Source organism: Pituophis catenifer, unplaced genomic scaffold, assembly GCF_029215685.1.
Source record: "Pituophis catenifer annectens isolate HBS135680 unplaced genomic scaffold, rPitCat1.0.hap2 SCAF_6, whole genome shotgun sequence".
Lineage (NCBI taxonomy): Eukaryota > Metazoa > Chordata > Lepidosauria > Squamata > Colubridae > Pituophis > Pituophis catenifer.
The window spans coordinates 26824478-26845193 of NW_027256886.1; the positions used below are offsets into that span (position 1 = coordinate 26824478).

The 20716-nt window shown below is 35.7% G+C and overlaps 1 protein-coding gene across 3 annotated transcripts in view; it reads left to right on the forward strand.

Moving 5' to 3' along the window:
• The window catches only part of LOC139318772 (phospholipid scramblase 1-like), a 25880-nt gene extending 5439 nt beyond the window's left edge, over positions 1-20441 (forward strand). Inside the window, exons 2-9 of one of the 3 annotated variants that reach the window (XM_070946367.1) lie at positions 5121-5150; positions 6018-6116; positions 9628-9716; positions 11426-11468; positions 12900-13126; positions 16241-16402; positions 18811-18972; positions 20007-20441. In XM_070946367.1, coding sequence (XP_070802468.1) covers positions 5141-5150; positions 6018-6116; positions 9628-9716; positions 11426-11468; positions 12900-13126; positions 16241-16402; positions 18811-18972; positions 20007-20066 — 852 coding nt within the window. In that variant the 5' untranslated portion in view covers positions 5121-5140 and the 3' untranslated portion in view covers positions 20067-20441. Of the gene's footprint in view, positions 1-4970; positions 5151-6017; positions 6117-9627; positions 9717-11425; positions 11469-12899; positions 13127-16240; positions 16403-18810; positions 18973-20006 lie in introns of those variants that run through there. The other 2 variants (XM_070946368.1, XM_070946366.1) reach the window with 2 other exon arrangements.
• The last annotated feature ends 275 nt before the right edge of the window (positions 20442-20716 follow it).

Here is a 20716-nt window from a genome sequence, read left to right on the forward strand (position 1 = left end):
TGAAGGGTAAAATGCAGTGGTGAAATACAAATATTCTTACTACCGGTTCTGTGGGCGTGGCTTGGTGGGCATGGTGTGGCTTGGGTGTGACAGGGGAAGGATACTGCAAAATCTCCATTCCCACTCACTCCAGGGAAAGGATACTGCAAAATCCCCATTCCCACCCCACTCTGGGGCCAGCCAGATGTGGTATTTGCAGGTTCTCCAAACTACTCAAAATTTTCGCTACCGGTTCTCCAGAACCTGCTGGATTTCACCCCTGGTAAAATGTGACTTGAACCTTGTAGCATTGTTTGGAATGCAGCTGGTCCTTGACTTATCCTACAGTTGGAACCCGAATTTCCATTGCTAAACAAAGCAGTTGTTAAGCGAGCCACACCTGCTATTATGATTTTTTTTGTCCTGGTTTTTAAGTGAATTACTGCAGTTGTTAAGTAAATAATGCAGTCATTAAGTGAATCTGGCTTCCAATTGACTTTAGCCAGTCAAAATTATCCGCCAGTGTTCTATCAAAACAAAACATATGTTAACTGTTAACAAGCTCATGATCCCTATGTTGTAGCCTGGGACCATAAAGGGAAGTGGGCTATGTATTACTGTGGAACCAACTTACAGAAAGTTTTTACGTATTTACTTTTTTAAAAAAGTAAAAATTCTTATGAGAAAAAAATGTGACGCATATCTGTTCTACATTGTTACTAAATACTTAATCAGTTATTTAAAAAATGTTATCAGAAACATCCTCGTAAATTCTCAGTAGAGACAGCAGAAGGTTTTCCCCCTATTTTTACAAATGTTGGATATGTAGCTAACATCTTGAGTTACCTGATTGAGTTGGATGTCTATATAAATTACTAAATAAACAAATAAATAAATAAATAAATAAATAAATAAATAAATGGACATGCCAATATGGCAAGAAACTAAAAAAAAATATTATATGAAAATGCCTGGGTGGGTGTCGACAATGGAGGCAAACACTAGTGTTTGATACACCAAACACTATGGATATAAACAAAATGGTCAAATATGACATTTTAGATTCCCAAGGAAATTTAAAAAGTAGCCAAGATTTGGAAAAACAAGGAATTATTATTAATTGGTGGACTTACCTACAAATAAAATCACGGTATTCAAAGGACAAAGAGGTATTGAACTGGTTCCACAATATTTAGATAAAGTACTGATTGGCCCAGATGAAAAATTAATAACTAAATTGTATAAATATTTTTTGGAATTTGATAAAGCAGAGGAAATAGTGAAGGGAGCAATGATAGCATGGGCAAAAAATGTAGGGCACAATATTGAATGAGAGAAATGGAAAATAATTTGGAACAAAAATTATAAATTAACAAGATCAGTAAAATATAAGGAAAACCAATATAAAATGTTTTATCGCTGGCATTTGGTTCCCTCAAGATTGGCAAAAATATACCCAAATTTGGCCCCAAATTGTTGGAAATGTGGACAGAAACAAGGTACCTTCTACCACTCATGGTGGCTGTGCCCAGAATAAAAAAAAATACTGGAAAAAAAAAATAAAAGTTGGTTGCAAGAAATAACAGGTGCTCAACTGGAATTTGTATCAGAACTATATCTCCTGGGAATAATGGGAAAAACCTACTATAAGAAGACAAGACATATGATTCTACATATAACAACAACAGCAAGACTGGCTTTTGCGCAATGTTGGAAAAATGTAAAGATGCTCTCCGAGGATCGAAGAATTAAAAAAAATTATGATTGCACTGATATGGACAAACTAACATTGGAATTGAAAGAAATGACAGACTCGGAGTATTATGTATCATGGGAGAAATGGTACAAATAGATTAAAAAGAGAAAGATGAAACAGGCTCAGACATAACAAAATTTGATGAAGTAAAGTATATAGAGCATAAGTACTTTATAGTGATAATTTTTGTAAATGGACATAGTTCCGCATAAAAATGTTCTCTTTTTTTGCTTTCTTTTTTTTTGTATCTTTGATGTTGTTGTTGTTGTTGTTGTTGTTGTTTTTGTATTTTTGTATTTTTGTATGTATGTTTTTGGTTTTGTGTTTATAGAAAAATTAATAAAATATTTTTTAAAATAATAATAATAAATAAATGGACAAAGGGGGAAAGCTAATTTTTATAATCAATATGTTGAAACCCTTACACTGTGGTCTGCGAACCCCTGGATGGCCATGATGCAATCACAGGGGTCCATGAATGTTTAAAGAAATGTTATGATTTAAATCTTGAGTTAAATCGTCTTGGGTCCATGGCCATATTCCCTAACCACAAAAGTTATTTCAAAGGGATCCATGGTAAATAAAAGTTTGAGAACCATTGTGCTATATCAAGGTGAAACTACTTCTAGAATCTTCAAGAACAATCCTGATCCATTCTTTTCAATCAGCACTCTGAAACAGAGCATAAGCAAAGCATAAGAGCTGGTGCAGACACTCCCTTGCATTTATTTGTGTTCCATTTCTTTTGTAGGCCATGTGCATGCAGCTCACCCACATTAAATCTAGCTTCCTTGTGATACTCCATTTTTTTACTGCAGTAACTTAGCTACTAAGGCAAAACTCAAGGACATGAAACATGAATGGTCCAACTCTGTTTGGTTATAGTTTCTCTTCTTATCCAAAGAATTACATCCATGTGACTATATCTAAGCTCAGGAGCACTGCACATTGTCTCACTCAGTTCAAGAGGAGGCTGGCTTACTTGGGGCTTATGTAATGGGCAAAAGGAAATTTTTTTCAGAAAGAAAAAGAAAGAAAAGAAAGAATTACAACCAAGACAAGAGTCATATAAAAGAAATCTCAAATTGGAACTTCAACCCAAGTAAGGCGGGGGAGGGCCTTCTCTGTGGCTGCCCCGGCTCTCTGGAATCAACTACTTCCTGAGGCCTGGACCGCTCACACCCTACTGGCCTTCTGGAAAATGGTGAAAACCTGGCTTTTCCAGCAGGCTTGGGGGCGTTGATCTCGCCACTGCGATCTTGCGAGATCTGGGCATGAGCGGTATGTATGGGTTTTTTAACGTCTCTTATAGTATATTGTTTATACTGTCTTTGTTGTAAGCCGCCCAGAGTCCTCGGAGAGTTGGGCGGCATAGAAATACGAATAATAAATAAATAAATAAATAAATGAAGATAGTTCTAATGAAGATAAAGGAAAACGAGGGGAAGTACATTCAAACTTGCAAGATTCTATTACTGTGTTGTTATAATAAAAATACTGTTAGCATTCATGACTTTAGTTTCCTAGTCTGTTCTCTCTTGAAAAGCTGACACATATCAAAAAGAATCCACTATTGGGTGAAGGGCTCTGTTGATAGAGCTGTGGGTAAGTAGCCCAGCCTTCCAACTGCAGCCTCCCTGTTCTGCTTTTGTAATAAGGCCTCTTTCTACCTGACAGAATTCTCATGTGTAACAATGCTATCCTTCATTCTTAGGCCACACATATTGAAACTCATGAATGTTTGCTCATTTCCTAAGGGCTCCTGTTGGGACCTGATTCCAGTATGAAGCTTTGGCCTTCCCAGAACTTTAACCAATTAATAAAATATCTGTCCAACCATCCATCCATCTAGAAAGAAAGAGCATAGCAAGAAACATAGAATGAAAACAAATAAATATGGTCAGTCAGGCTAATCTTTTTTTTTTTTTTTAATTTGATTTATATGCCACCCTTCTCCGGAGACTCAGGGCAGCTTACAATGCGCTAAGCAATAGCCTTCATTCTTTTGTATATTTATACAAAGTCAGTTTATTGCCCCCACAACTGGGTCCTCAATTTACCTACCTTAGAAAGGATGGAAGGCTGAGTCAACCTTGAGCCTTGGCGAGATTCGAACCTGCAGTAATTGCAGGCAGCTGGTCTTAATAACCAGCTTAATAACAGGGTGCCTTAGACCACTGTACTACCAAGGCTCTATTTATTGCTAATATTTATTTACTGCAAAATTGAAGAATTTGGAAACAGAATGTTCTACAGCAATCCATCTTAATTCAGGTATCTTTCCCAAATCAGTGATTCAGAGAATCCAGATCTGTGGTTGCAAAACACTTCTGAATGATTTGCACAACCCTTATAGCTTTTTGGGGTGGGGGTGGGGGGGAGAAGAGCAGAAGTTTACACATCTAGAAGTTATCCAAATTTAGGACACTTTAATACATAAAAGTGACTCTTCATAACTTTTTCAAAAGGATGAAAGGTTTCAAGTTAAATTATATTTCTAAGCACAGGAAATAGTACATTATTCAGACTTGTGTTCTTAAATATGTTATGTATTTTGCTTTCCTTTTTTTAAAGAGAATATGACTCTCTAGATAGTAAGTTTCTCTGTATCATATTACACTGGCTGAAAGATATGCCCTTTCTAAAATTATGAGCCAAATCTTGTCTTGTAAATGTATCATTTGGAACAAAATAAAATAAAACTACTACTATGCAATTCAGAAGAATTTCTTGAAACACAAAGCATCTCAAACACATTTTAAAATTAACAGAGCTTTAAAAACCAGCTTTTATGCAAAAGAACCAATAGTACATTAATGTAGTTTATTGTTATGCTATAGCAATAACTAGTAAAAAAAAATCCAATTTTAGTAAGATATAAGGACATATGATTTTGTTAGATTAGAAAATCACTATTGTATTTCTTTTTTTGTATTTAGATATATATGTAATATGTTTGTATTATTTGTATTTTTTAAAAAAGAAAATCACTATTGTAATGGAATTATAGTTGGAACATGCATACACAAAATTATCATTTTTCAAGAAAGATAATTTTGAAGCACTAGCAACGTGGTGAAATTCAACAATAGACTCTTGGATTTTCTATGAAAGTATAACATTTGGAGCCCAGAAGATTGTCCTTGAAATGGAATTATCCTTCAAATATGTATGTTACAATGTACTAAAAATGTATCACACCTTTTTCAAAAGTCATATTTGATTTTATTTACAGATTACTTGGATCTTTTGAAAGCCTACATTGATTTCTTCATAATGTTTGGCAACCCACTCTTTAGTTTTATCTATGAACTCAAAAAGCAAACTGAAGAATCTGAAACAATGTGTTTACTTACATGATAAAAGAAATGTCTTGTTTTTTCAGATAAGACAAAATAAAAGAAGATGGAAATGTGTAAGTAACATATCTGTTATATGTCTATATGTGTAAGAGAATGGTATGGGAAGTTCTCAAGTTTACAAATGAATATAAACAACAATTTTATTTCTTTAGTAAAACCAGGAATGTCTGCAGAGGCATTGTACAGTTTTCAGACTGGAAAAATAACTTTGTTACCTGAGATGAAACAGTCTCCTTTTGACACACACACACACACACACAAACACTCCCTGAGATAGTTTAAGTATGAATGTCATACAATCACAATTTGCATGTTTGGCAGCCATTTCACAACTACAATGTTATAGCATCCCACAGTCACACGATCACCATTTTTAACAGTTGGTGCCGGCTTCCAAGAAGCAAAGTCAATGGACAAGGCAGCAGATGGGTTACAAATGGCAATCTTATGACTGCAGGATGCTGTAACCATGCAGGATTTGTCTTAACACCAACTGCAACTGTTGTAACTGCCATTGTAAGTTGGCACAATCATGTAACATTGTGCTTTATGTGGGTATCAATGGAGTTGACAGTCCAAATTGCCGTAGTTGAGCAAGGAGTAGCTGTATAATGCAATAGAATAATGCAATAGATTAGCATGTTTAAAAGCCTGTTTAAAAGAATGTTTATATGTAAAAAATTTCACTTTTTCATTTTCATTTTCATTTTATTTTACATGTTTGGTCATGTAATGCATATATTTTGATTTCATTTCTATATATTAATGAATGGGCTCATTCAAAATAATCCTTAAAGCACTGGCAAAATTCAGTTACTATACATACACTTGCAATAGGGCATAAAATGCCATTTATTTATGTAATTTATACAAGGCGTGCATGTAATACTGTATATCTGTATGTCTTTCTCTTCTTCCAGCAAATGAAACTAAGCCCACATCGGCACCTCCAGAATATTCAGGTCCAGCTTATTCACATTCTCAAGTCCACTATCCTCAGTATGGACCAGCATTTCCAGGTAATAATAATCTTTATTATAGTCACTCATTAAAATTTGGTGAGTTAACAAAAATAAAGTAACAGAACAAATTCTTTGTCCTACACTCTGTAAATTTACAGAATGTAGTCATATTTCAAAGAAATAAAATTGTAGTGATCTGAACTATTCTAGGAAGGTCACCAAGGTTGTATAGGAGCCCTGTTGGTGCAGTGGTCAGAATGCAGTATTGCTGGCAAACTCTATCCACAGTTAGGAGTTGGATCCTGATCAGCTCAAGGTTGACTTGGCCTTCCATCCTTCCGAGGTCAGTAAAATGAGGACCCAGATTGTTGGGGGCAATATGCTGACCCTGTAAAGCGCTGAAAGAGGGCTGTAAAACATTATGAAGTGGTATATAAGTCTAAGAGCTATTGCTACAGTGTCTTTTCTATTGTAGATAATCATGGCATACAGCATGTCGTTTATATAAAATAAACATACATTTGTTCTTCCATCCTTTTCCTATAGTCATTTTATACTCACTTCAATCCCTTAAGACCATAGGCTGAGAGAGAATTCTTGTTCGAAAGAGACTTAGGTGAATGGGTGTTTTTGTTACTTAGCTATGTTTCCTGGTATAATTGCAGTATTGGGAACTTCATTTATTTGATCCAGCTTGATATGTCTGACTCTGGCCACCATATAGGAACACTATAATAAGAAGTAATAAACAATGAAACCAAATTGGGACAAATTAAAAAGAAGAACAAGGTGGTAAACCCATCACATATTCCAAAACAGTCCACCAACTTCTAACATCCAGGAAGCCTTAGCCAAACCCTTGATCTGTTCAGAAATGTAAAAATGCTTTTAACCTGACAGATCCATGTTAAGCTACAGCTTTAAATATAAAGATTGACTGATCTCCACTCCAGGAATTAATAAACCTTCTTGCTTAAAATTTATAGACACAAATAATAGGGGTGAATTGCATTTCAGTTCTTTGGAGCAGGGGTGACACCGATGTTACCCCTATAGGGCCCTACTTAAAGAAGCCATATGATCCTAGGAAAATGAGAGAAGGTGCTTCAGAGCAGGCATGGGTCCATGGTAAAAGCCTCATCTCAAATGCATTTTGGCTGGAATTGAGCAACTACTGTGTGAGCCCAGGAAAAATACAGTTACTTTAAGAAAGTGATAAAAAGAGTGTATGTTTGTCAATCTGCACTTCAAAGAATCCTTTCTCTAATAAATATCTTTCAGAAAAAAAAAAAACATAATCACTTATTGGGGGCTATGCAAAGTATTAGTTTGACGAAGTACCTCCTTTTGAAGGATTCAAGCAATTGCTTGTTTGCTTTTCTGTGTGCATGCAAAGATAGTACTTATGCAGAGTTTTATCTCCAGATAAGTTGTGCACAGGAATAGTTTCGATGCAATTGCATAACAAGGTATAGCTGGTTTAGTGCTTCAAAGAGAGGTGCTTCTGAAAGAACATTTTGAATGTGTGCACAGTAGGGCTATGCAATGCTTTGAACTGGATCATAGAATGGCGTGTTGAAAGACACAGGGACACAATGACTATACTTGTCTGCATCTCTATAAAATAGCTGAATTGTGATCCTAGGAAAAGACGTAATTGCTTTAAGGCATTGCAGACAGGTGCTATGTTCACACTCCAAAACATCTTTTGGGAATTGAAGCCAAAGCATCGCACGTCTCTATTAATTAAACTCTGAGTGATTTTCAAATGTTCCAGCTGGTGCCATTACCTGGCTGATTTCAACTGCACTCAAAGCTAAGCTGAGTCATACCTAGTTAGTATGTGAATGGGACACTATTGTACATGGGAATATCAGAGTTGTATGCTAGACAAGGAAAGAGAAACAGAAAAAGAAAAACCAACACAGAAAAAGTCAATGGGAACCCACTGTGATATTAAAAGGTAAAGGTTCCCCTCGCACATATGTGCTAGTCGTTCCCGACTCTAGGAAGCAGTGCTCATCTCCGTTTCAAAGTCAAAGAGCCAGCGCTGTCCGAAGTCATCTCCATGGTCATGTGGTGCCAAAGGCACACAGAATGCTGTTACCTTCCCACTAAAGGTGGTCCCTATTTTTCTACTTGCATTTTTTACGTGCTTTCGAACTGCTAGGTGGCAGAAGCTGGGACAAGTAACGGGAGCCAACCCCGTTACACGGCACTAGGGATTTGAACCGCTGAGCTCAGCGTCTTAGCCACTGAGCCACCACATTCCCTATAATACTGTGATATTGCTTTCAAGTAAATGTCATGGTCATGTCTGTGAAGTCTCTAGAAATTGAACTCAATTTAATGGCATATATATTTAATTTAAACCCTAAATAGTTCAATCTTCTGGAAATCTTCAATACGTATGACAACAATAAGGTGTTTGTAAAAATATTTGTTGCAGTTCTGTTGAAATTTCCTTTCAAATTTCATCAACCAAGTCCTTTGCACCCTCTAGTGGATATTTTGCCTTTTGTTGAAATAAAAGTTTGAATGCCTTATTCTAGATACACGTTTTCCCAATAGTGCAGCTGGTTTAATTTGATTGTTGATTGGCATCAACAGTACCTTATATTTATTTATTTATTTATTTATTTATTTATTTATTTATTTATTTATTTATTTATTTATTTGTTTGTTTATTTATTTATTTATTTATTTATTTATTTATTTATTTATTTATTTATTTATTTATTTATTTATTTATTTATTTATTTATTTAAATTTGTATACCGCCCTACTCCCGAAGGACTCAGGGCGGTGAACAGCCATAAAATAAAACACATAAATACAAAATTTAAAATAGAAATAAAACCAATTAAATAAATTTGGCTGAATCATTTTAAAACCCTAATAATTTAAAACCAAATTTAAAATTCCCATTTAAAGAGGAAAATTTAGGTCAGGCCAGCTTGATGAAATAGGAAAGTCTTAAGCGCGCGACGGAAGGTACGCAGATCCGGGATCCTCTGTATCTCCGGGGGGAGCTCGTTCCAGATAGTAGGTGCCCCCACAGAGAAGGCTCTCCCCCTGGGGGCTGCCAGTCGACATTGTTTGGCCGACCGCACCCGGAGGAGCCCCTCTCTATGGGAGCGTACTGGTCGGTGGGAGGCTATTGGTGGTAGCAGGCGGTCCCGCAAATAACCAGGTCCTAAGCCATGGAGCACTCTGAAGGTGATAACTAAAACCTTGAGGCGCACTCAGAAGACCACCAGGAGCCAGTGCAGCTCGCGCAGGAGAGGCGTTACATGGGAGCGCCACATCGCTCCCATCATCACCCGTGCGGCCGCACTCTGCGCCAGTTGGAGCCTCCGAGTGCTCCTCAAGGAGAGCCCCATGTAGAGAGCATTACAATAGTCCAGACTATAATGTAGAATTATGCTGTGCTTCATTGATACTTATGAAATGGCCCTGCCAAAGTATATCCAGATACTACAGGTCTTTAGAAGAAGGCTTTCAGCAGTCTAAAATTCAAAATAGTTGTCTGAGGTTTTTTTTTTTAAATCCTCTTTAATTTTCTTAGTTCAAGCCAACCCACCTCCAGCCATAATCTGGATGCCGCCGCCACCTCAGATTCCCAAGTGCCCTCGTGGATTGGAATATTTCAGTCAGGTATATTACTCTTATTTTCAGTTTATTCTCTTGCTCCTTTGTAGAGAAGCATGGGATCCCACAAATACCTTAGTCATTAGTAAAATGTGAAACTAATTTTTGAACTATGGAGCAAATAGGTAGTCTTCAACATACAACAGTTGGTTTAGTGACTGTTTGAAGTTTCAATGTCACTGAAAAAAGTGACTTATGACCTTTTTTCACACTTCTGACCATTGCAGTATCCCCATGGTCACATGATCAAAATTCAGATGCTTGGCAACTGACTCACATTTACAACAATGGCAGTATTCAGGGATGATGTGATCACCTTTTACGAAATTCTGACAAAAAAAAGCCAATGGGGAAGCCAGATTCACTTAACAACCATGTCCCTAACTTAATAAGTGGAGGGATTCATTTAACAAGGGTGGCAAGAAAGGTTGTAAAATGGAGCAAAACTCACAGAACAAATGTTTCACTTAGCAACAACAGAAATTTTGGGTTCAATTTTGGTCGTAAGTCAAAAGACTATCTGTATTCACTCTGAAAGAATTCTCTCCATCAAGTATTTTTGCTGTGTTCTTTTCAGTTTTTTAAAATATATTTTTTCTATTTATTTATTTTTATTTATTTACTTCAAATTTATATACCGCCCTTCTCCCTAGGGACTCAGGGCGGTGTACAGCCAAATAAAAACACATAATAAATACATTAAGAACAGATTAAAAGGAAATATCTCAATTTGGCCCAAAATTTAAAAAGACAAACAAATTTAAAATTTGTTATTAAATTGCCAAGCTACTTTCTTTAAAACATTAAGTATATCCCAATCCTCTAAGGTTCAAGCAATATTTTATAGATGCTGATGGATTTTGTGAGTAAAATGTCTCTCCAGACTAAAGCACATTTGGGCTTGGCACTTCACTTTGAAAGAAAACTGTGATAGATTGCTTTTATATTGCCAAGTGTTGTTTTTGTACCTCCGAGCAATAAAAATAAATAATATTAATAACTGTTAACATTTCTAAGTGTGTACACCTGGTCAATGTAGGATTTGCCTACTCAGTTGTTCAGGCAGTTGCAACAGAATCAGCTAGCAATTTAAACCTGTGTGCAAGTAGAAGAGCATTTTCAATTGACAGCAGACCTGGAAAAACAATCCCTGTTGACAAAGATTGATGGATTATCCCCTGGCACAATAATTATTATTTAAATCACCCACAGTGCTCAGAATTCTTTTGATGATGCATTGTAGAAAATTCAGAGGATAAGTTAAATTATGCTCAGGCCAAGTGGACCCAATCAGGATATTGAGATCCTAACGTTAGTCAGAGATACCAGGTTCTGACACCCAAGTTCTAATTTCTCTTCCATGAATGCATACAGTTTTGCGTATTTTTGATACATATCTTCAAGAATTTATTTAAATATAACAAATATGGAACAGCAACTAGACACTGAATAGATAATCCAGAAATATGTTTTGACATGTACCGCCATCCTATCCTTTGTTTGGGGGAAGAAAAGATCACCAAGCAAAATAGATAATAATTCTTCCTGGCTATAGCATGTATTATGTAATCTGAATAAATAATACCAATAAAATGGCAGTGTTATTAATGCTTTTGAAAATATTTATAGTCATAGGATAATCGGTCATTTAATGTTTGTAAATGTTTCTTCAGTTTTAATTCTTGTCTGTTATTTATTTTTTATTATGGCAACAGCTTGATCAGATAACAGTTGCAGAGCAGATTGAGCTTATGGAAAGTACGTATGTTGCTTTATTATTTCAATAATGACTGAGGATTAGGAAAATATATAGTTTTGTAAATCTGAAATATTTATTCATTGATATTATTTATTGACTGTGCACTCTGTACATGATCCACAATGATACTTAGCCAATAAATTATTTGGGGTCTTACAATTATTTGGGGATAAAATTGGGGTGTATGGCAAAAAACTTTTTGTTTGGTCGTATTTGGCCTTTTAAAGGTTATATTAGAGATGGAGTTTATTTATAAATATCTCAGAGTCACGCAAATGTGATGGACGCTAGAAAAATGTGATAAATAAATAAAAATAAAATGTGTGAATGAAAACTCGTTAGGTGCTGGGGGAGAGCCGTAAGGATGTGACAATCTACATGGCAATTTATTTTTATTTAGCAAATTTCAAAACCACCTATCTTCCTGCCCAAGGGATTCTGAGCAGTGTACAAATAAAAATATTAAAACATAAAAATGGTATATAAAATTTAAAAAGAGGCAAGAGTGGAGTGTCAGATCCGTGTATCTGCAATTCTTCGGAGGAAGGGGGGATTTGGTCCTTCGCACATTTCTCATCTTTCCCTTTGCTATTTATCTCATATCCTGCATTGCATTCTTGCATAACCTTTAACCTGATTTATAACCGTTGTCTGGCACCCTAGCTGCCTGGTACTTTCTCACCTCTTAGGAAATATAAGGAGGGAGGTGGGCCATGTGCACTGCATCTCCGGAAGATGGCCCTGAGAAAGTTCTCTTATCTCTTTCTCAGAGTGGCCGGTACAGTGTGAATTGATTGGATCCACATCGGACTGTTGGGAGGGGACTCTAATTTCCTCTATTCTAGTTATATGCCTTGAGGGATCCCAGAGCCTGCTTTGAATTCGTTTTGCTATCACCCCTTTTCAATAAAAGGTTCCTTTTGAAATGCCAAGTTTCAAGAGTCTTTACTTTCTTGAATAAGGGGGAGAGGCTGGACTCTTTACAAATTACAAAGAGTGATTAAAATTCAATATTAAAATTAAGTAAAAGACAGGGGAAAGATTTTTAGGGCACTAATCAGCCCCATGGGTGCATGCTTCTCTGTGTGTCCCAAACAAGCCCACAGAATCATGTTTTCACACCTTTGAAAAGGCCAAGAGAGTGGGCGCCTGCCTCAGTGGGAGTAGGAGAAATGGTCCAGAGGATGGGACTCTGAGAAGATTATCTTCCTGGACCTGCCAATCAGAATCTTTTGACTGATGGGATCCACAAAATACCTTCCCTGCCTGACCAGATGGAATTGGCTGATAAAATTTGGATGTCACCATACTGTATTGTGTGTTATGAAATTGAATATTAGAGTCTGAAGCTGGTTTCTCTTTCTTCTCAGTTCCTCTTAATGATAAGCATTTAGATTCACTTAATTGTAAAGTTTTTGCTTCTTTTTCAGTGATAAGTGGCTTTGAAACTTGTAATAAGTATGAAGTAAAAAATGCCATGGGGCATTGGATATTCTTCGCAGCTGAAGAAAATGATGACTTCAACCTGAATTGTTACGGCCCTTTGAGATCGTTTACCATAAAACTCTTTGACAGTACAAACCAACCAGTAATGCAATTGTCAAGAGAGTTCCATTGCTCCAGTTGCTGCTGTCCTTGTATTTGTTGCCTGCAAGAGGTAAACAGCTTTTTCCCTTCCTGTGCCCAACATTTGATTTTTTTCTATTAAATCGGTTTCTTTATCATCAAGAGAACAGCCGTTGTGAATTCCTTCTAGTGCAACTTCCAACAACTTGGCAAGTCAGTTGTGTCTTTCCCTACATGTTTTAGAGTATTTCAAAGAATTAATTTTACAGCTTTGTTTCAGTTGGGAAGCCTTCTAACAACTAGATAGACCAAATATTTACAAAAGCATTTGCAAGCATTTGAATTTTCAGAAACTTATCATCAGGGAAGATGATTAAAATTTCAGGAAGAAAGACATTACAGAAGGTGTGTGTGTGTGTGTGTGTAGTTAATGTTATACTCTTTCATCAAATGTGAGAATAATTGTGAGGCAAGGACATTGCAGAATATCAGGAAAACAAATAGTATTCTGTTACCAAGCAATAATTAGTGCCCTCCTTCATTTGTGGAAAAATTAAATGATTGCATCCGTAATAAACAGATCCTTTTATTGTGTAAGGGCAGGACCGTTCTTTGTTCTGAAGCTACATTATGATTTTCAAGTGATAGTTAACAGCTCTCTTAAGTTTATTTCCACCTGAACACAAATTTATCATGTTCCAAGCAACCATTTTGCCTTAAAGCATGACTCTCTTATCAACTGATAGGCAAAAGGGCACCTGTTTTACCAGGCTATATATGACATATATAAATATTAGTGAAAGATATACAGAAAGAATAAAACTATTTTTAAAATAAAACTTGTGAGATAATCAAATTCCTTGAGTCAGTCAGTGAGTCAGAGGAATAGCATCAAGTTCACAGGAAGTGATAGCTACTTTATACTGCACTAGTGAGACCATATTTGGAATATTGTGTCCAGTTCAGTCACTATGATACAAAAGAGATGCTGAGGTTTTAGAAAGAGTGCAGAAAAGAACAACAAAGATGATGATGGTCTCTAGAGATAAATTATATGATGGAAGAGCCTTGGTGGCACAGCAGTCTAAAGCACTATTAAGTAAAACCAGCTGTCTGCAATTACTGCAAGTTCAAATCTCACCAGGCTCAAGGTTGACTCAGCCTTCCATCCTTTTGAGGTAGGTAAAATGAGGACCTGGTTTGTGGGGGCAATAAGCTGACTTTGAATAAAAAAGAACACTGCTGGGGGTGGGGGAGTGAAAGCTCTACTAAGCAGGTATATACAAAAGTATGAAGTTTATTGCTTAACGCATTGTAAGCCGCCCTGGGTCTCCACAAAAGGGCAGCATATAAATGGAAATCGAACCAATAAAATGGCTAAGCAAATTAGGTATGTTTAATCTAACAAAGAGAAGGCTTGGGAGAGATATAATAGCAGTCTTCTAAAACTTGAAAGGCTGTCACAAGGAAGAGAGCATGGATTTCTTCCCCATAGTACCTGAGGGTAGGACAAGATGTAATGGATAGAGAAAGATCCAACCTGGAAAAAAGAAGGAATTTCCTGATAGTGAACATGATCAATCAGTGGAACAGCTTGCTTCCCAGAGTTGTAAGTGGTCCATCGCTGGAAGTTTTCAAGAAAAGATTGGACAACCATTGAGCCCCAAATTGATGTTGCTAAGTGAGAAACTTGTTAAATGAGTTTTGTCCCGCTTTATGACTTTTCTTGCCACATTTACATGAATCGCTGCAGTCATTAAATTAGTAACATGGTTGTTAAGTAGTTTCTCCTTTGACTTTGCTTGTCTGAAGGCTGCAAAAAGTGATCACATGACCCCAGGACACTGCCACTGTCATGAATGTGAGGCAGTTGTCAAGCATCCAAACATAAATCTTGTGGCCATGGGATGTTGCAATGGTCTTAAGTGTGAAAAATGGTCATAGGTGACTTTTTTCAGTGCTGTGGTAACTTCGAATGGTAACTAAGCAAACTTTTGTAAGTTGAGAACTACCTGTATAAGGTAGCCAGGGGTGAAATCTACTTACCTTCCGTACTGGAAGCTCGTACACGCTATTTTTGACCCTCTATGCATGCGCAAAGCCTTCTGCAAATGTACAGAGGGTCAAAAACAGGTTACTTCCTGGTTAAAACCAGGAAGTAACGACATCCGGGTGGGTGGGCGGAGCCTTGTGCTGCCGCTGCTACCGATTTGCTGAACCATGCGGCGGCGGCAGTACCGGTTCACGCGAGCCGGACAGATTTCATCACTGAAGGAGCCTTTGGCAGAAGTTTGGACTATAGAAAAACCTCAAAGATCCCTGAAGATCCCATCATCCCCTATGATTCTATGAGATTTTAGTTTGGCATTTAGAATTTGTGAGATTTGGGACGAAAAGCCAGGCTAAAACAAAGGAAATATTTCACAATGGCATAGTCATAATTTCATTGTCCCAATAAACCTAGACCTCTTGGTTTTAAAGATATTACAAATAGCTTGCTATTATCTTAGGCTGGATTTGACCTGCTCTGAAAAAGAGATTTGTCTACAATGGGTATCATACTTGAGCACTTATCAGATAATTGAAAGAAGAGATCCCCTATACGATCTGGAGAAATGATAAAAGGTGGGGTGAATTTACTTCACTTACAACTTTTTCTTTGTGGACATTACTGATTCAAGTGGATACATTCATCCTTATGGGAAAATTGGCCTTCCAGCATGGCAGTTGCAATACATGAATGTGGGTTTGAGAGTAAATAGTTCTAAAGTAGTCAAATGGCTCCATATTAACATTCCAAGCACAATTCCTAATTACTTTGGAACCTAAGTTTAGATTATTTTGAATGTGTATATTGAGAATTTGTTTCAGCATCTCTCTTCTCTATATTGCACTGGAAGACAAGACGTCTTCCTACTGCAGGTTCATGTCATCATGAACCTTTTTGGGAGTTAGAAGAGAAGGATGGTAAGATAGTTAAGGCTAAGAAAGTGATTTACCTTCTCAGGTATATTTCTGTTCTCTCTGTATTATCTATTAGTTTTGTTAAATAAGATCCTCAAATCTTATTTTAACCTTCAGTATTAGTGTACACTGATTTTGACTATGAATGAATGAAATCTTTTTTGTGTACTTTGTGCTAGATAAAATTATAAATCTACCTTTTGTATTAACTGGGATTTCCTCTTCTTTCTCTCTCTTTCAGCTTGAAGTTCAGGCACCTCTAGGCAACATCATTGGATATGTGAAACAAAACTGGCATCCATGCCTACCAAAATTTACTATCCAGAATGAGGCCAGAGAAAATGTTCTTAAAATTACTGCACCTTGCGTGCCTTGCCAATGCTATCAGGATGTTAATTTTGAGGTAAACACAACCTCTGTTTACTATTTATTAGTAAGGCCTTAGACCTGAACTCCGTTGTCAGGGCATTTATTAATCCCATGTTTGGCTCTGGGACTAATTACCCTGGTTTAGAGGAGATGGGTCGTGGCTTAATCCAAGTTGTCAATAATCTGAAAAGAAACATGAGGAAGGTTTCTAATAAAACTCATTTATTTGTTATAAAGAAAATAAAACACCTCACTAACTAAGAAAAGTTAATTGTTACATTTTTGAAAATAATTTTCCTGCCGGTCCAAGACGGACCTTGCTGGCAGGAGAACAAAGGAAAGAGAGGTGAGAAGCAAGTGAAGGAATGTGGGTGGATGCGGAAACACGTAGCTTACTGATAACAATTCTTGGCAAGCTGCGGAGGGTCAGATAGTCCAGAAATGATGAGTTCAGCTGGCAAATAAAATAACGCAGTGACAATATATACTAATTTATTAATTTTATATGCCGCCCATTTTACTCTGCAAAGCAATTCTGGGTGACTGTATAAATTCTTACTTTTATTTTTTTTTTTATCATTTCTAGATTGTCCATTTATATTGTAATTGTGGCTGTTTCTTATAATAATTATTCCAGAATATTTTTATTGTGGAGATAATTAACAATTCTGAAGGTTAAAGACAAGATTACTGAGTTTTGTTTTTAATGGAATTCCATGTTCTTATCAAGCTCTGTCCTACAACATGTCTAAGTTTTTATCTGTTGGCTAAACCATCACCTTATAATATTAACTTTCTCCTCTTAGAGTAGGGGTGTCAAACTTGTGGTGTCACAGCGGCATCACATGACGTATCGGGACTTTTTTCCCCTTTGCTAAACCGGGTGTGGGCGTGGCCAGTGTGTGATGCATCTGGCCCGCGAGCCGCGAGTTTGACAGTCCTTTCTTAGAGCTAATTTGTTAGTTATTCTTTGTCAGTTGTGGAACTATGATTCTGGAACAAAAAAGCAAATACTAAAATAATATTTTAAGTAATATATTCATGTTAATAATCACAGTTTATGTAATGAAAGGAGTTTTAAATTTCTCCAGCTTTGTCAATCTTTTATAATTTCTTTCCTTAATTTGGTGAGTTATTTTGAAAGATAACTTTGTTATCACTTGACAATTGCTGTCCCAAATAGGAAGGAATGAAGCAATATATTTTAGTGGAATCATATTCCAGACCAAAAGTAAAAAAAAGGCCTGCCTTTTGTTCTGATTTACAAAATGACAAAAACACTATAATATTTTTTAAAAATAAAGGGGAGTGGGAAAGAAATTAATAGCCATAATACCTACAATATCAATAACGATGTCTGTTTCTGTGGATAGACTATGTTTGAAGGATGTTAATGAAGAAATGGTAGATGTGAAACAAATTTTGCTTGATGCAGAGTGGACTCATAGAGATCCAATAGTGGAATTAGAAATATTGGAAAAGACAAAGAAGTTACTTAAAGTGGAAATACAAATAGCAAGCCAAGAGAATGATCCAGATAAGGATTTTGTATTTGTTATACAAAAGAAGGGAAATGCAAATGATGAACTAAAACAATGACCTGGACAATGTCTTTCCATTGGATTTACAAAAGAGACTTATTAAAGCCTTGAAGAAGCCTATGTGATGAGATGAAGAAGAAATCAAGATAAATCAAATCCTATATCAATAATTGAATGAATTAAAGATTACGATTTTCAGAAGTAGAAGGAAGAAATATAAAATTAGATTGTTTTAATGAAGGGTAAAATAAGGCATTTTTATGAAATTCTGGCAACACCTTTATGGATCTTTTTGCTAACACCAGTGTTGAAAAATGATCTTTTATGGATTTTCTTATATATAAAAAATGGGTTATGGAAAGAAAATATATCTTTTGTAATCTTATAGAAGGTGAAGAGCTACCAAACTTATTTATTCTTGTGTTGAAGATTAGAAGCCACTTCTTTATGTATTTCTTTTCTGTTTCTTTAGTTCACTCTTTCCTTTTTCTTTCTTTTGATTTTTCTTTCATTATTCTTTTTATTTTTTTACTGTCCTTTCTCTCTCTGAGTTTAGTTTGTATTTGTTTTCATTAGTGTAATTAAAATATTCCATAAATATATATATAAGTATAGTATACTTATAAATATAAAGGAGTTGTGCTGATCATTTTGAAGTAACAATGTTTTTTAATGAACATATTTATTTATATTGAAATTTCTTATATAATTGATGGTGAGTTATAAAAATTAATTCAGCTATTTTGAAATATTGTCATGCTATCTGGGACATCAATGTTGGGAATTTAAACACTGGGAAGAAAGATGTAATACTTTCTAAAATATAAAGTTTATTAAAAAAAATAAATTTTAGAAAGGATAAAATCTGTTCTTTTTTTTCTCTTGTTCTTTTTAAAATCAGGTGAAAACTGTGGATGGGAAATCTACAATTGGAAACATAGTAAAAAAATGGACTGGTTTAGCAAGAGAGGTTGCTACAGATGCAAGTGTTTTTCAAATCGGCTTTCCAATGGATCTTGATATTAATATGAAAGCAATCATAACAGGGGCTAGCTTTCTTCTGGTAAGTCCTAGGCCTAAAACATTACAATTCAGTGAATTCTGGAAACAATGGGTTTATGAAGATAGTAAAAGGAACTTAGGACAAATCAACTCTTAGTGGTCCATAAACAACATGTCCACTTTTTTTAGTGGTAGTAACCTTCGACACCACCAACAGGTGCTATAGAGCAGGATTGAAACTTGGTATGTGTAGGATTATAATTTAGACAGAAATCTTGCCTCTGCAAGTTTAGTTCTAGTAGCTCAGATCATCCACTTAACTCGAGATTTTGCTGTTCAGCTACTGTAGCTAGTAGTTAATGTGCACTGAGGGTGGAGGTATAGGACAGTGTGATTTAACTTCTTGTGAGACATTATGATCCTGTTTGTCCTAAGAAAAATGGACAGTGCTCTTTATGATATCAGCTCCACCATCTATTAGGTGGGTATACAGTACGTAGGTTAGATCCATATACTTTTAGGTTGATTACAGTTTCCATGAAGATAACAGGAAGCTGGTTGAAAATGGGATGAAGATGGTGACTGAAAGAGGTAGTAGTTCACCTATCCTCAAGAAAACATCATTTGATTCAACTCTTTTAGAGAATTATCAACTAATCTCCTATCTCCCCCTTTGGAAGGAGAATATAGAGAAAGTGATAGTTTTATCTATGTGGAACCTTATCTATGTGGAAACCTTGGACTCTTCAGTCCAGCTGCAAGCTAAGCTTTAGTACCAAGACCTCACTTTTTGCTCTTGTGAATAATCTGTGGTGAAACTGTGATAAGGAGTGAGGCATTTCTAGTTCTACTTAGACTGTCAGCAACCTTTTACCTATCAAACATGGTATCCTTCTTGATCATCCTCAGAGATTGGTAAGAGGAGGAGGAGGAGGCACTGTTATTAGATATCCCAGCAATCTTGTCATACATTCAGGAGTTTGTTGGTTACTTCAGGTGCTGTTTTTTGGAATAGCAGATATAAGATATGAATAAACAAGCATTTTAGTCTGAAGTTTTTTTGACTAATGTTTTTCCTATTCTTTTACATTTTAGGATTTCATGTTTTTTGAACGGGCTGGAAACAGGAACAATCATAATAGACATAGACGTTAGTTCAAATCAAGACATTAAGAGTCTCATCACACTGAATTAGGCCTGCAGGAGGAATTTTATTAATTTCTAAAGTTGCTTATTTCAATATTTATAATCATACCTTTAACTATTATACCATATATGTCAGAATATTCCATATAACTCAAAATATTTGTCAAATATTTATATACAGTATATTGATATCCCTATATAATAATTAAAATATATAGTATATAAATTCGGCTAATTTTCAGTCAGCAAACAGATATACTCCATTTGCCATTTTTTTTCCTGCTCTCATATATTAAAAATTGCCTTATGTCTTCCTTTTTTATTTTCTGAAATTATTGCGTATTATGTTTCAGTAATAAAATGAACAAAAGTGGGTATCTCAATATTCAGACAATTAACTGACAAATTCAATAAAGTTGATATTTTCCTTTTTGAGTCATTTATTTAAAACACTTGCTTCTTAAAGCTCTAACTTTAGTCTGTCCTCCACCAGCACTCCTATCCAATATTGTAGAATAATTAGATTACCTTAATTGATTGAGTCAGATTTTTCCAATAAAAGTTTTAAAACCAAACATCTTAAGGAAACCAAAAGACCTAGTAGACCTCAGAGAAAAAAACAGGAGTCATTTTCAACATACAGAGTAACCACTATAACA